Source organism: Meriones unguiculatus, chromosome 10 (genome assembly GCF_030254825.1).
Source record: "Meriones unguiculatus strain TT.TT164.6M chromosome 10, Bangor_MerUng_6.1, whole genome shotgun sequence".
NCBI lineage: Eukaryota > Metazoa > Chordata > Mammalia > Rodentia > Muridae > Meriones > Meriones unguiculatus.
In genome coordinates, this window is record NC_083358.1 from 39,566,701 (window position 1) to 39,582,280 (window position 15,580).

The window sequence follows — 15,580 nt, forward strand, 5'->3', positions numbered from 1 at the left end:
ACAAAGTGAGTCCAGGGCTGCAAAGGCCACACAGAGAAACCCTGTCTCAAAAAATTGAAAAAAAAAAAAAAAAAAACTGGCTTGCTGTTGAGCATGGTGAAGCATGAGTTCGAGGCCAGCCTAGTCTACAAAGTGAGTCCAGGGCAGCCAGGGCTCTGTTACACAGAGAAACAGAAAAACAAAAAACAAAACAGAAGAAAAATGTGGCTTGCCTTTCTTGATTGCTTTTGCACCTTGCAATTATGGTCACCAAAAAATCACAATGGGCAAAATGGCGGAGAGCTGATATGAGTCAAGGCTTCAGCAAGCGACCCACACTAGTAACCACTGTATTCCCCCTTAGTTCGCACTAGGCATCACTGACATATGTTGGTGGCCCTTAAGAAGTGCCTGATGATTCAAGTGTAGTATAGTGGTAGTAACATATACTTAGGCTTTCTGAGGCCCTGTGTTGAATCCTCAGTACCCCAAAAAGTTAATTTGGGGCTAGAAATGTAGGCCAGTGGTAGAAGGCTCTCCCAGCATGCACAAGGCCCGAGGTTTAAGCTTCAGTACCACAATAATAATAATAGTAATAATAATATTTTAGTGACAGATGTGGTCATGCACATCTGCAATCCTTATATTTGGGAGACTGAGGCAGGAGGATTACAAGTTGGAGATCAAACTAAGCCATATATTAAGACCATGTCTTCAAAACAAAAATAAACTAAACAAAATTCTTGATCCTTGAATACATAGACCTTGTCTCTATTACATTTATTTATTTGTGTGTGTGTGTATGAACACATTTTCAGAGGTCAGACGGCAATCCTGGAAGTTAGTTCTCTGATTCCACCATGTGGGTCTCTGATTAAAAGCAGGTCCTCAGCCTTGGTGCCAAGCACTTTCCTCACTGAGTCATCTCACGAGGCCTACATATTATTTTACTACAATTGAAAAGAGTTATTTCTCTGCACGCACAATAGTGGAAAATCAATTGACCATACAACATGGGTCTATTTCTGGCCTCAGTTTTGTTCCAGTAATCTATATTACTTTCCTTATATTTAGGACACATGGGCTTTATAGAAGTTTGTAGATGATGGTGGAGGTGGCCATGCACACAGCCAACAGAACTGTGCTAGACTTTATAGAAGTTTGTAGGTGATGGTGGAGGTGGCCATGCACACAGCCAACAGAACTGTGCTAGGCTTGCCTCTTTTCTTTTGGTCCCAGGGCCAGAGCACGATGATAGAGATTTCAGGTATCCCCGGGGACCTCTCTTTGCAACACTTCACTGAAATACAAATATATAAACAGTTGCCAGTCAGTCTCCACAAGGGCCTCCCTATTCAAGAGGACCTGTCTAGCTCTGATCTCCCACCTTCTCTGCTATTTCTACCTTCAGTGATGTACCAGGCAAACCACAACAAATCATGACCTTCCCTGAGATTCTCTCCCTTCTGTTAGCTTTCTGTTTCTTGCCTTCTCTACTGAGTCTGTGTCAGCACCTGTTTCATCTTCTCCATGCTTGGCCAATTACCTCTACTCAATACCAGACAGCAATTCTGATCTTCATCCCAGGCAGGCAGGGGCAAAGAAAACTAACATGCAGTCATGAGATGGGCCATTGTTAAAAAAACAACAAAAAATCAGTCAGCCAGGTGTGGTGGCGTACACCTGTAATCTCAGCACACTGGGAGGCAGAGGCAGGCGATCTCTGTGAGCTCAACGGAGAGGGGCTGGATAGATGGCTCAGTGCTTATGAGTACTGGCAGCTCTTCCAGAGGACCATGGGTTCAATTCCCAGTACCCACATAGCATCTCACAACTTCAAAGCTGTTTTTGAAAAACTCAAAAAGTCATTTATTCTTCCTTCATTTCCTCTTTTCTTTCTTTGAGATAAATTCTCCTGTAGCCATGGCTAAGCCTCAAACTGGTTGTGTAACCAAAGATGACCTTGAACTTCTTTGTAAAAACCTTTAAAAGTTACATGCATTTATTTACCTAGCAGGAGCTGGGGTGCATACACTGACAGGCATGGGCAAGACGGAGGGCAGCTTGAAGGAGCTGGTTCTCTTTCCTGCCCAGTGAGTGCTGGGCGTGGAATTCAGGCCATCAGGCAAGCACTCCTTCACTCACTGAGCTATCTTGCAACCCCAACCTTGAACTTCTGGTCCTCCTGCCTCCACCTCCCAAGGGTTGGGATTACAGGTATGCACCCTCATGCCTGACTATTCATGTCCTCTCCTTTTTTTTTTTTTTTTTATTCATTTTGAAATGAATCTGTCAGTTTCAACAAAAAAGCCTGTTGAGGCTTTAATTGAGATTGTGCTGGAACTACAGATTAATTTAGGGGCTGGAGTATAGGCCAGTAGTGATCCTCTAGCCTGTGAGAGGTCCTAAGTTTGATCCCCACAAAAGCAATACACAAAAACAAAAGCCAATATAGATGGATTTGGGGAGAAATGCTACCTACCATCCAATCACAAACATGGTTTATTTCTCCATTTACTTATGATTTCTTTAAATTGTCTCAGCAAAACTGTACATATTTTTCTCATTACTTATTTATTATTACTATTATTATTTTAGACAGGATCTTACTGTGAACCCTGGCCTGGAACTTGCTATGTAGACTAGGCTGGCCTCAAATTTACAGAGACCTGCCTGCTTCTGCCTCTGGAGAAAAGGATGGCTTTCAGGTGTGTGCCACTACACCCAGCTTACTTTTATCACTTCTTTAGTTAGTTAGTTTTGACACAAAGTCTTATGTAAATCAGGCCAGTCTTTAACTTGCTATGCAGCCAAGAATGATCCTGAACTCCTGATCTTCTTGTCTCTGTCTCCTAAGTGTGTATTATTACCTTTCTGTTGCTGTAGTACAATACCATGACCAAAACAGACTTAAGGAACAAAGTTTATTTTGGCTTACAGCTCCAGAAGGCTGGAGGCCATAACAGAAGAGAAGGCATGGTATGAAACCAGGAGCAGGAAGCAGGCTGATCACTTTCTTTCCACATAGAGGAAGCAGTGAGAGAGAGAAGAGGAAGGAGGGCCAGGCTATAAAGCCCCAAAGCCTGCCCCTGGTGATGCACTTCCTCCAGCAAGACTCCACCTCCTAAAGATTCCAAAGCCTCCCCAAACAGCGTCACCAACTGAGGACTAAGTGTTCAAACTCATGAGCCCATGGGGGACATTGCTCAATCAAATCACAGCAAAGGAGGGTTATGGGCATAGGCTACCACAGTAACCTCTTCTTTCTCTGTAAGTACAAAATTTGGGATGGGAGTGGGGTGGCAGCTATTAAATTTAAAACAAAGCAATACTTATTTTGTCGAAATAGTAACCAAAAGCATTGTATAAGCTTATGTGTCCAGATGCGTGAGACACTAAGGGAAAATTTGTTAGAGTGCTGTCGTTGTGCACTGTGTATTAAAATGCTGACTTCTGTGGGAGCAGAGATCTTATTACAGGCCAGACTTTGGTATTATAATTCTTATGAAGCATCTCTTAGTATTTTGTAAACATTATTTTCTATCACCTTCTGATTGGTCAAATGAAGAGCTGAATGGGCCAATAGCTGGGGAGTTGAGATGGGACTTTCCAGCCCAGAGAGAGAGTTGAGGGGTGGGGGGATGTCTCAGGTGAGAACCAGAGAAGAGAGTCACCATCAGGACACAGGTGAGGAAGCAGGTGCAGAATAAGACTGAGATGGCAAGTACGGATTATGTGGCAGGACATAGATTAAACATAGGTTATAAGAGTTAGTTGGGGGCTAGAGAGATGACTCAGAGGTTAAGAGCACTGGCTGCTCTTCCAGAGATCCTGAAGTCAATTCCCAGCAACCAGGTAGGTGGTGACTCACAACCATGTATAGTGAAACTGGTGCCCTCTTCTGGCATGCAGGTATACATGCAGACAGAACATTGTATACACAATAAATAAATCTTAAAAAAAAAAAAAGTTAGTTGGGAACAACAGTAAATTAAGGCCTAAAGCTATTATAAATAAATACAAGTCTCCATGTCATTATTCAAGCAAGGGCGGGCATAGAAAATCATATGGTTATAGTGATCCCAGGAGGAAATACATTGAAAGTCTAATACAGTAAGGATAAACATTTTGAAATTAAAATTTGCAGGTAAAAAGCTGGAAAACATCTAAGTTTGATTTAGAGATCAAGCACATCATTTCCTGCGACTTCCAAATGACTCTGTTTACTGCTCACTCCTCCAGCTGGAGGTTCCTCTCAGCAGAAAGACCACAACCTGCAGGTAAAACACTTACTTGCTAATGTATTATAACCCGGTGCATGGCGTACCCAGCTCCAAAGGCAACTTGAACTGAGAAGACAAAACTCAAAACATGTTCTTAAAAACTGTACGATATTCAGGTCGTATTTACTTTGCAGAAAGATGTCACACTATTTACCTCAGTAAGGCAAGAAAACAGACATCTACTTCAAGTACTGCTTATTCAACCCCTATAATCCATTAAAAAATTTTTATGGCTGGGCAGCTTGGGCAATGATGGCACATGCCTTTAATCCCATTACTTGGAGGCAGAGACAGACAGATTTCTGTGAATTCAAGGCCAACCTGGTTTATACAGCAAGTTCCAGGACTACCTGAGCTACATAGTTAGAGCCTATATCAAAAAATGAAAAAAAAAAAATCCTCAAATTATTATCATTCTTCTTCTTCTTCTCCTTCTTCCTTCTCCTTCTCCTCCTTCTCCTTCTTCTCCTTCTCCTTCTCCTTCTTCTTCTTCTCCTCCTCTTCTTCTTGAGGCAATGTCTTCTATGGCCAGGGTTGCTTCAATCTATGTTGTCAAAGATGTCTTTGGATTACTGATTCTCCTGTCTTCACTTCCAAACTGCAGATTACATGCATGCACCACCATGCCTGGTAGTATCAGTTATTCTTTCTTTCTTTCTTTTGGATACAGTGTCTCTCTACATAGTCTCCTGGCTGTCCTGGAATTCACTATGTAGTCCAGGTTGACCTCAAATTTAGAGATCCTTTTGCCTCGTCTAAGTGCTGGGATTAAAGGCATGTGTGTCCCCCTCACCCCGCACCCCATCCTCACCCCAAGTGAAATGTAATCAGGAAGCAGAAAGAGCTAACTGGGAATGGTCTGTGAAGCTTCGAGGTCTGCCCACAGTGACACACTTTCTCTAGAAGGTTCTATCTCCTAAACCTCCCACAAAACAACTACCAACTAGGACCAAGCATGCAAATGCTCTATGAGGGATGATTATGAGTTACTCAAATGACTTTAGGAACATCTCATCAGACCACCACATTGTGAATCTCTGATGACCTGAGTTCAAATTCCTTGATCCCATGTTGGAAAGAGAACCAGATTCCTGAAACTTGTCCTCTGAATTCTATGTATACACCTGCCCATATAATAACAATATATGAAATATCTTATTAAGACCACATAAACTATTCTGTTTGCAGGGAATGGGAGGCAGAGGTGGAGGAAACAGTTTGGAGCAGCAGATGTGGTAAGGTGGGGATCTTGTTAATGCTTGTCCACAACTGCAGTGCTGAGCCTGGTCATGTCTGGAATGTTATTTTTATAGATTTCAATATATAAATATTGCATATTTCCTATGACTTTATGCCTACATACATTTTTGGATGTGACTGAAGTACAGTTATTACAGTAATTTCCTTTTTGGATTGTTCATTGTTGTCTTAGACACTGTTCTATTGCTATGAAAATACACCATGGCCAAGGCCACATACTAAACTTCTTCTCTAAAACCTCTTGAGCCAGACCCCTCCTATCTTCCATACTCCTATTGGAAGGCCCATTAAGCCCTGCTTAAAATATCCAGTCACTTTTCTAGTCCAAAGTCCCTAAGTGTTTCATATTCCTCCAAATAAAAGCATGGTCAGGCCTATCACAGTAATACCCCAGTCCCTAGGAAGAACTTCTGTCTTAGGGTTTCTATTGCTGTGAAGAGACATCTCGGCCATGGCAACTCTTATAAAGGAAAACACTTACTTGGGACTAGTTTAGTTCAGAAGTTTAGTCTATCATCATCATGGAGGGGAACATGGTTGCATACAGGGAAACACTGGAGCAGCAGCTGAGAACTATATCCTGATTCACAGGTAGATACTCTGGCCTTGGCATAGGCTTTTGAAATCTCAAAGCCTACCATTGTGACATACTTTCTCCAACAAGGCCATACCTTGTTGCATTAATCTGTCTAATGCTTTCAAATAGTCACTCTTAGCCAGGCATGGTAGCACATGCCTTTAATCCCAGCACTCAAAGAGGCAGAGGCAGGCAGATCACTGTGCATTCAAGGCTAGTCTGGGCAACAAAGTGAGTCTGGGAGAGCCAAGGCTACACAGAAAACCTGTCTTGAAAAAATAAAAAACCAACCAACCAACAACAAAAAACTTTAAAAAACTAGTGTCACTCTCTAGTGACTAAGCATTCAAAAATATGAACCTAGAGGGGGTCATTCTTATTCAAACTACAACTGCTAATGTATCAAAATAAAACAATCTTTTGATAGTGTTATTGCATTTCCTGTGGTCTCACTAGATGCATCTATTGGTTTTGGCGGCCTTCCTTAGCGTCCCCATGGACTTTCTGCGTCTTTAATAACATCAACTGAAGGGACTCTTCTTTTTCAACAGTTCTCTCTCGCTACCATTTGTTTTGTGTCTTGCTACACAGCCTTGGTTGGCTTCAAACCACTGTCAATCCTTCTGCCTCAGTCTTCTGAGTGCTGGGATTACAGCTATGTGCCACCATATCCAACTGGGTGTCTTTTGTTTTGGTTTTGAGACAGGGTCTCACCATGTACACCAGCCTGGCCTGGGTTGCTGTCATTTATGTACTGTCCTCTGAGCTCCACACTTGTGCTGTGATATGTGCTCAAATACAAACACTCTAAACAGTAATAATACCTTTTTAAATTTTAAATTGAAAACATACAAAAGTTTGGACCAGATATGGTAGCACTCCTTTAATGCTAATACATAGGAGGCAGAGACAGGAAGATCTCTGTTAGAGGCCAGCCTGATCTACAGAATAAGTTTCAGATCAGCCGACCAGAGCTACATAGTGAAGTACTGTCTCAAAAAAAAGAAATTACAAATAGACAGAAAATGTAAGGTTTTTTAAGGCTTTTCCTGCCTCTATTAAGATGATCACACAGCTCTCCTTTTCATTCTGTACAAATAATAGAAGTGGCAGAGGACATCAATGCACTCAATGCACATATCATCCAGACTGCCTGCATTTGCTGTGTGGTACATGTCTATAAGCTTTGTACTCAGGATGCGGAAGGAAGTCAAAAGCTCAAGACCATTCTCAGCTTGCCAGGTGTGGTGGTGCATGCCTGTAATCCCAACACTCTGGAAGGCAGAGGCTGGTGGTTCTCTGTGAGTTCAAGACCAGCTTGGTCTACAAAGCAAGTCTAGGACAACAACCAAGGCTACACAGAGAAAACCTGTCTTAAAACAAAAATTAAAAATACCAGTCTTAGCTCATCAGTTTTAAAAATAAAAACATCTGGAAGGCAAGTGGGCCTTCGGGAGTTCAAGGCCAACCAGGGCATCATAGTGAAATGCTATCTCTGTATTAATTAACTAGTTAATTAACTAATCTGGGGCTGAGGAGATGGGTCAATGATTAAGAACACTGGTTGCTCATCTAGAGGACCCAGGTTTGCTTCCCAGCATCCACAAAGAGGTACACAACCACCTGTAAGCCCAGCTTGCTCCAAAGATTTTGTTTTCTCTGCCTTGTGAGTGCTGGGATTACAGGACTGCCCAGCCATGGCTGCCCAGTCTTTTATGTGAGACCTGGAACCCAAACTGTGGTCCAGAAGCTTGTACAGAGCCACCTCCCCAGTCCTAGTGCCAAGTACTTGAGAGGTGTAAGGCAGAGGGTTATTTATGCTCAGGTGTGGTGATTTGAATAAAAATGGCCCCCATAGAATCATGACTGGCATTATGAGGAGGTGGGTATGGTTTTGTTGAAGTAGGTGTGTCCTTGTTGGAGAAGTGTTGGGGGGAAGCCAGGTCTTGTGGTTCTGTCTCTCCCTGCTGCCTTAGGATCTGAATGTACAACCCCAGCTATCTCTCCAGCACCATGTACGCTTGTGTGCTGCCGTGCTTCCCACCATGGTGACAATGGACTAAGCCTCTGAAATGTTTTCCTTTATAGGAGTTGCAATGGCCAAAGCCTCCTCATAGCAATAGAAACTCTAAGATAGTAGGTATCATGGAAAAGAAGGAAGATGTTAAAAACTTAAAACCAGGGCTGGAGAGATGGCTTAGCAGAGGACCTGAGTTCAGATCACACATCCACATTAGGCAGCTCATGACTGCCTGTAACTCCAGTTCCAGGGGATCTAGTCATGCACACATACTCATGAGCACACACACACACAAAATAAAAAACAAAACAAACAAAACCCACTAAAACCAGCTGGGTATCGCAGCACACTGATCTCAATAATAATTGTGATATGGAAAACGGATCAGGAGCTCAAATCCACACAGTACATTTGAGGCTAGTTTGCCTGTGCTAAATGAGATCCTATCTCAAAAAAACAAAAAATTAAGCCTTGGCTGTCCCTGAAACTCTCTGTAAACCAGTTTAGCCTTGAACACAGAGATCTGCCTGCACCTGCCTCTATGTGCCACTAAGCCTGGCTTCCAGAAGATTTTCAAATAAATTACTTTATGGATTTTCTTTTCTTGCCAGTCTTACTATGTAGTCCAGACAAGCCTTCAATTCACAATCCTCCAGCATTAGCTTCCTGAGTGTTAGGATTACAGGCATGTGCCATTGCCCCTTTTAAAGATTTCTCTATCACACTGTCCCATGAACAACACCTGCACAAACTACTTAGCTATTGTGTAAGAAGTTACAACTGGGGAGTGTATTCAGGACTTTTCCATTTCCCTGTTGCTATAGGAGCAACTCATGCTGAACCACCCATGCCTTAAAGCCTAGAAGATTGTAGCATGCATGTTTTCAATGCACCACTTTGACCTGTGCTGTGCTGCAGGCTGACCAGACTACTATGCAGCTTAAAAAACAATTATACAACACTCATTCACCCAACAAATACCTGCGTGCCCTGCGCTTGTCTATCTGCTCTAAGTCTGGAAAGCACAGAATCAGAAACACTATTCTCTTTGAAATGGGTATGACAAATACCGGAGGCAGAAGATCTCTGAAACTAACCTTGAATTCACTCTCAGCCTAGACTGGCCTGAATTCCCATATAAATTTCCTCTAACATGAATAGCAATACACTTCATCACCTGGAGAATAAAGTAACAGTTGCGTGTGGCAGAGCATATCCATTTCCCACCCCACTGAAAACCTGTCATCTCTGCTTGAACTCAGTGAAAATAATCCCAGCTTCCAATACCTGTACTGGACATAAAAACAGTCCCTCAGATCACAGTGCACAGTAAAGGCAACACTAGTAAGTGACTTGTACAGCTACAGAACTAGGAGGAAATGAGAACCTTCATTGTGTTTTGGGCTTTTCATCATGGCAACTGAGATCTGTTTCCAAATATTCTGATCAGAATATATCTGGGTGATACCCAGGACTGTTCCCAGATAACATGGACTAGAGTCCCAGCTTGAGTCCTATCTGATACTCTCATTTTTCAAGAATAATGACATTGCTCCAGAAAGCCATGCTGTTATCCTTTTGTAAGCTCTGACATGAAGCAAACTGCTAAGGAATGTGTGTACTTAGGGTTATAAAAAATAATCTGTAAGACACAAAACATCCAGTTAAAAGTTATTTATTAAAAATATTTTCTTTTCTTTTTTCTTTCTCTGTTTAGCCTTGGCTGTCCTGGACTTGCTTTGTAGACCAGGCTGGCTTTGACCTCATAGCGATCCACTTGCCTCTGCCTCCCAGAGTGCTGGGATCACAGGTCTGTGCCACCATGCCTGGAATTCAAAATATTTCTACAAATTCTTTTATATTCTGTTTTGTTTGTGGTTTTTTGTTTTTATTTTTTGAGACAGGGTCTCTCTTTGTAACCCCGGCTATCCTTGATCTCAGAGATCCACCTGCCTCTGCTTCCTGAGTGCTGGAATTAAAGATGTATAACACCATACCCAGCCTTTTCTACTAATTTCTGATTCTGTATCAAATTAAGACAAGGAGTGATGTTACACAACATAACTGCTCAGATCCCCTGTACAGAATACAATCACATCATTAGCTCATTATCTACCAAGAATGACAAAGTCATTAGCTTCACAGAAGATTCATAATTGGTAAACAGTACTCCATACTAAAATATTTTATAAAGCTTATCTTCATATTTCAGTTAAGATTTAGCTAATATAAAATGAGACTGGCTTTAAAGAGCATCCAAACAATGACTTACTTTCTTTTCTTGCAAACTTCAAAAACATAATTGTCTGGGCACCTCTTTACTGCCCACAAAGTACTTAAGAGCCACCTGAGGGCTAGACATGTAGTTAGCTGTAGAGTGCTTGCCCAGAAGGAGCAAGGCCCTAAATGCCAGCTCCAGCACCACGAAGGACAAGAGGACCACCTGAGACTGTGGTACATTTCCAGTGGCTAAAATACACTGGAGATGTAAAACCTATTTCCTACAGGTTCTCACATTCAAACTAACATCCAAAGTAGAGACATTAAACATGGCTCTTGGAGGCCAGGTATGGTGTTGAATACCTTAAATGCCAGCAATCAGGAAACTGAGGTAGGTAGACCTCTGAATTCCAGGCCAAGTAGGGCTCCCTAGTGAGAACCTGTCTCAAAAAGGAAAAAACAAAAGGCTTTTGGAAACATGTACATTAAAAGGAAACCCTTCAGTATTAGCGTTAAATCCACCTGGAGAAGCAGTCTCTCTCTTGTTCTTTTTTCTCAAGAGCTAGGGATGAAGCCAGGGAGATACATAGCAGCTAGCTATACAGCCACTGAGCCAGCCCCAGCTCTGGTCCTCCTGAGGGTTTAAGAAGTCAGTCTTTTCTCAACAGCTTCCTGGTAAGCAACAAACCGTCTCAAATTCATCTTCACGTTGTCGAGAACACACAGCTGATCTGGACTGTATTTGCCCCTCCCTTCTTTCCGTATCTGATGAGAGAGCCAGAGAGAATGAGAACATATAACCTGATTTGCTATCTATTAGTCATTCATTTAAATAAATTTTATAATCATGACATTTCAAAGAATATAGTAACAGTTTTACTTCTAGATTAAATAGAATATGGACCATGAAGAAGAGAAAAATTTAAATGTGCCCATTTTTTTCTTTTTTCTTTTTTCATTTTCACCGAGGCAGGCTCCTTCAATCAAACCCAGAACTTGCTAATTTGGCTAGTCTCACTAGCCAGCTTGTTTTTGGGATCATCTGTCTCTACCTTCTGAAGCTGGGATTCCACCCATTTACCCATTTTGGTGGGTAAATGCTGCCTTAGAATCTTAACTCCTGGTTTTCACACTTGCATGGTGAGTACTAAACCATTGCGCCATCTCCCTGACCTGAATATACACATTAAAATTATAGTCACAAGCCAATCGCATGCCTTTGATCCCAATACTCTGGAGGCAGTGGCAGAGGTAGATGAATGTGAGTTTGAGGACACCTTGGTCTATATGGTGAGTTCCTGGACAGCCAGGGTTACATAAAGGGACCCTGCCTCAAAAAACAAAACAAAAAACAAAGCAAAACACCCAAGGGGTAAAAAGGTTACAGAAATAAGAGCCATGGATAAAAAGATTGAAATTTATGGAATACAAATCATAACCCACCCTAGTCTTTTTAAAAAATATTTTTATTTAACTTTAATAAAAATGATTTAATTTTTCTGTATGAAAAATTTTTTTGCTTACATGTATGAATGTATACCACCGGTGCCCATGATGCCCATGGAGGTCAGAATGGGACAACGGACCTCCTGGAACTGGAGTTAAGCTTACTGGTTGTGAGTCATCGAGTGGATACTTGGAGTCAAAGCTAGGTTTCTGCACGAGCAACAAGTGCTCTAGATTACAGAGCCATCTCTCCAGCCCTTTTATTTTGTGTATGGACATTTTGTTTGCATGCTTCTCTGTGCAGTACATACCTGCAGTACCTAGAGAGACCAGAAAAACTCCAGATCTGGAACTGGAGTTAACTTCTAAGGAGCCATGTGGGGGCTGAGAGAACCCAGGTCCTCTGGAAAAGCAGCCAGTGCTCTTAACAGTGACTATGCCTCCTCCAGCCCTCACACCTCTAGTCTTACACACCAATCCTCAAGTTTGGATAAACCATCTACAAGATTTCCTACAGAATGGGCTGGTGGGGCCACAACTAAGTTTATGATCCAGACGGCAGCAGCTGGGGCTAAGAATCCACATTCTGAACAAGACAGCAGGTTATGCTGTGGGCAATGGTAGGGGAGGTTACCTCTGAGAAGCATGGCTTTAGACAAATTCTTTAGTTCACCATATGCAGTTGTATCCAAATGCAACTTGAGGCTTCTAATACCTTCATTTTACACAAATGGGCTTTGTTTTAAAACTGTGGGTTACATATAGTACTGGCCTAGTATCTATAAGGTCCTGGATTCCACTTCTAGTAATACAAACCAAAATCAAAATAAAAAAAACTTAAACCCAAGTTGTAGCTATTCTCTGGCTAATAAAGAAACTTCACTATGGCTTTCTACTGTAGAGAAAAAAACAAATCCAGCAGTAAAGTGTCATTACTACAGTGATGCACACTGACCAGGAAAATCTACCCGTCAGCAGGTCCGCCAATGTTTCAGGTTGCCTTCCCAGTTCAGAGCTTACATAAAGCTTTTAAAGCACAGCCTTCTTCAGAGTTTGTTCTTGTTCTATTTTTGGTGCTGAGGATTAAACCCAGGGTCTCACGAATGCTAAACACATACTCTACCATGAGCTATGTTTCCAACCCTCATTCATTTATCCTTTGAGATGGGATCTCACTGTGTAGTCCAGGCTGGCCTGGCACTTATGATTAGAGGCTGGCACACCACATCCATCTGGAAGGTTTGATCATCCTGCCTAATCTGCTTTGCTGGCAGGTGTGGAGAAATGGGGTAAACTTCACTTTTCTTATCTCAAAGGCTCCTTCTGCAGAAATCTAAGGGGTTTTATGAACAATGTAGACACTGCTTACTGCTATGAAATTAGGCCTTAGATAGAACTAAGCAAAAACACAAGAAAAGCAGAAAAGTTATGCTATGGTTGTACACTTGTCTCTGCTTAAAGAAACACTGCTCAGTGGGGCTAGAGAGATGGCTCAGAGATTAAAGAACATTAGCTGCTCTTCCAGAGACCTTGAGTTTGATTCATAGCATCTACCTGGCAGCTCAGAGCCACCTGTAACTCTAGTTCCAGGGGAGCTGACACCATCCTCTGGCTTTTGTTTTTGTTTTTAGTTTTTCAAGGCAGGGTTTTTCTATGTAGCCCTGACTGTCCTGTACTTGCTTTGTAGACCAGGGTGGCCTGGAATTCACAGAGATTCGCCTGCCCCTGCCTCCCTGAGTGCTGGAATTACAGGGATGTACCACCCCACATGGCCTTTTTTTTCTTCATCCTTTGGCTTTTATGGGCATTGCACATGTATAGTGTACAGACATGCACAGCCAAAAACATCCACATGAAACTAAATATATCTCAAAAGAAAAAAAATTCTTTTTATTTTGGGGTGGCTGGGAACATAGCTCAGTAGTAGAGTGCTTGCCTACCTATGTGATTCTTAAAAGGAAGGATGAAAGGACTGATGGATAGAAGGAAGGAAAAGAAATCAAATAAACAAGAACCCTCTAAAATAGAAAGATTCAAGTTTGTTCCTAAAATTCATAGGTGCTGGGTGGGACATGTGCAGAGCACTGGTGAGGCCCTGGCTTCTATCCCAGCACCAAAACAGTAAGTAAAACAAAACTCTGTTGCTCCTGTTCAGCTAATACAGTGGCGGCTATAGTCTCCAGGACAGAATGCCCTGTAGATGCCTTTCCTTCCCAAGGGAAAAGTACCCACAGCAAAGCGAACATATAAATCACATGTCACCATGTAAATAAGTTTCAAGGTATATGAAAGTGCTACTTCAAGATATATGAAAGTGCTACTTAGGCTACAAACATTATTTCTGTGTAACAAAGCTCTGTTAACACCATGAAGAACCTGTCAAGATGCCACTCTGGCTCCAATTACAAAAAACTAGCACTATTCTGTGGAACCATGACAGCCAACAAGCATTTCATTGAGCACTATGGATGCAAGTACTAAGTTAATCACTGGGGCTATGAAGGGAAGTGCTAGGTTAATCACCAGGTGCTATGGATGGAAGTGCTAGGTTAATCACGAGACTTCACAGGGATTCCTTACACACCCTCTAAGCTACACAGACCTTCTCCCAGAGCTACTGAGACCTAGGCATTAATAAAGAAAGCAACAACAAACCTTCATTTTGAAGACTGGCTGGAATTCTTTCAAAGCTGATAACAATTTAATTTGAACTGAGGCCTTTTCTGCTTCTTCACCATCTGCAAAAACATCAAAGAGAGCATCCAAAGCCTCTCCTGTTACCACGAGGGAAGGGTCTTTGGTGGCGACTTCCAGCAGAAAGCACCCAATGGTCTACAAAAAGCAAACACAAGATAATGAAGGTCAGTCTCCAAAATGAGCACTGACAAATGTGCCAACAGCTCCTGCATTCTATTTCATCCAAAATACCAGGGAAGAATAAAAGCCGTTAAAGGACTGAAGACAGAGCTATGAATATACCAAGCATAGTATGACCAAGATAAGCTAAATATGCTAGAGTTTATATTACCAAAATAAAGTGAACGGAGATCCATAAGTGATATGAAAATTTGATTATGAAAATGATTGAATTTTTTCTTCTGCCTCCCTCAGGAGGCTTCTCATTTGTAACAACAATCACCATCACCTTTGATCCCAGCAATCAGAAGGCAGAGACAGGCAGAGCTCTGTGAGTTTGAGGCCAGCCTGGACTACATAGTGAGTTCTAGGACAGCCAGGGCTATACAGTAAAACCTTGCCTCAAAAACCCAAAAAAGAAAAAACAAAACAAAACAAATTACACAAAGTGACACTCTAAGTTTAGTTCACTATATTTGTTTTCCTTTTGAGATAGGGTTTCAAATACATTAGGTTGGCCTCAAACCCATTACAGTGGGGGATGACCTTGAACTTCGGATGCTCCTGCTTCTATCTTCCATGTGCTGGGAATATAGACATGTGCCACCAAGCCTGGCTATTATATTTATTTTTAACATACGTCCTTTCTTTTCCCTTAGTTAGCTACTGATGAGAACGTTTCCTATCTGCAAAGGCCTCTTCTAAAACAGCCTGATTATAGTTCAGCTGTCCTGTGGAAGTGGGACATGTAACCTGTTATAGGGGTAGAGGATGGAGACTGTCAGAATATGAGGTTCAAAGTCCAGCAGTACCATGCTAGTCAGTTAACCTCTCTGGGCTCTAATTTGTTCCTTTCCTTTTTTAATTAAAGCTTTATTTATTTATTTGCTTATTTTTTTATCTATCTATCTATCTATCTATCTATCTATCTATCTATCT

At 41.8% G+C, this 15,580-nt stretch overlaps 1 protein-coding gene across 2 annotated transcripts in view; it reads right to left on the reverse strand.

Moving 5' to 3' along the window:
- Window positions 1–9,778: 9,778 nt before the first annotated feature.
- Heatr3 (HEAT repeat containing 3) overlaps window positions 9,779–15,580 on the reverse strand; it is a 34,247-nt gene continuing 28,445 nt past the window's right edge. For both annotated transcript variants that reach the window (XM_021656709.2, XM_060392278.1), the window contains 2 exons: window positions 14,441–14,617; window positions 9,779–11,104 (listed from right to left, as the gene is read on the reverse strand). In XM_021656709.2, the coding sequence (XP_021512384.1) occupies window positions 10,982–11,104; window positions 14,441–14,617 (300 nt within the window). In that variant the 3' untranslated portion in view covers window positions 9,779–10,981. The remainder of the gene's footprint in view (window positions 11,105–14,440; window positions 14,618–15,580) is intronic.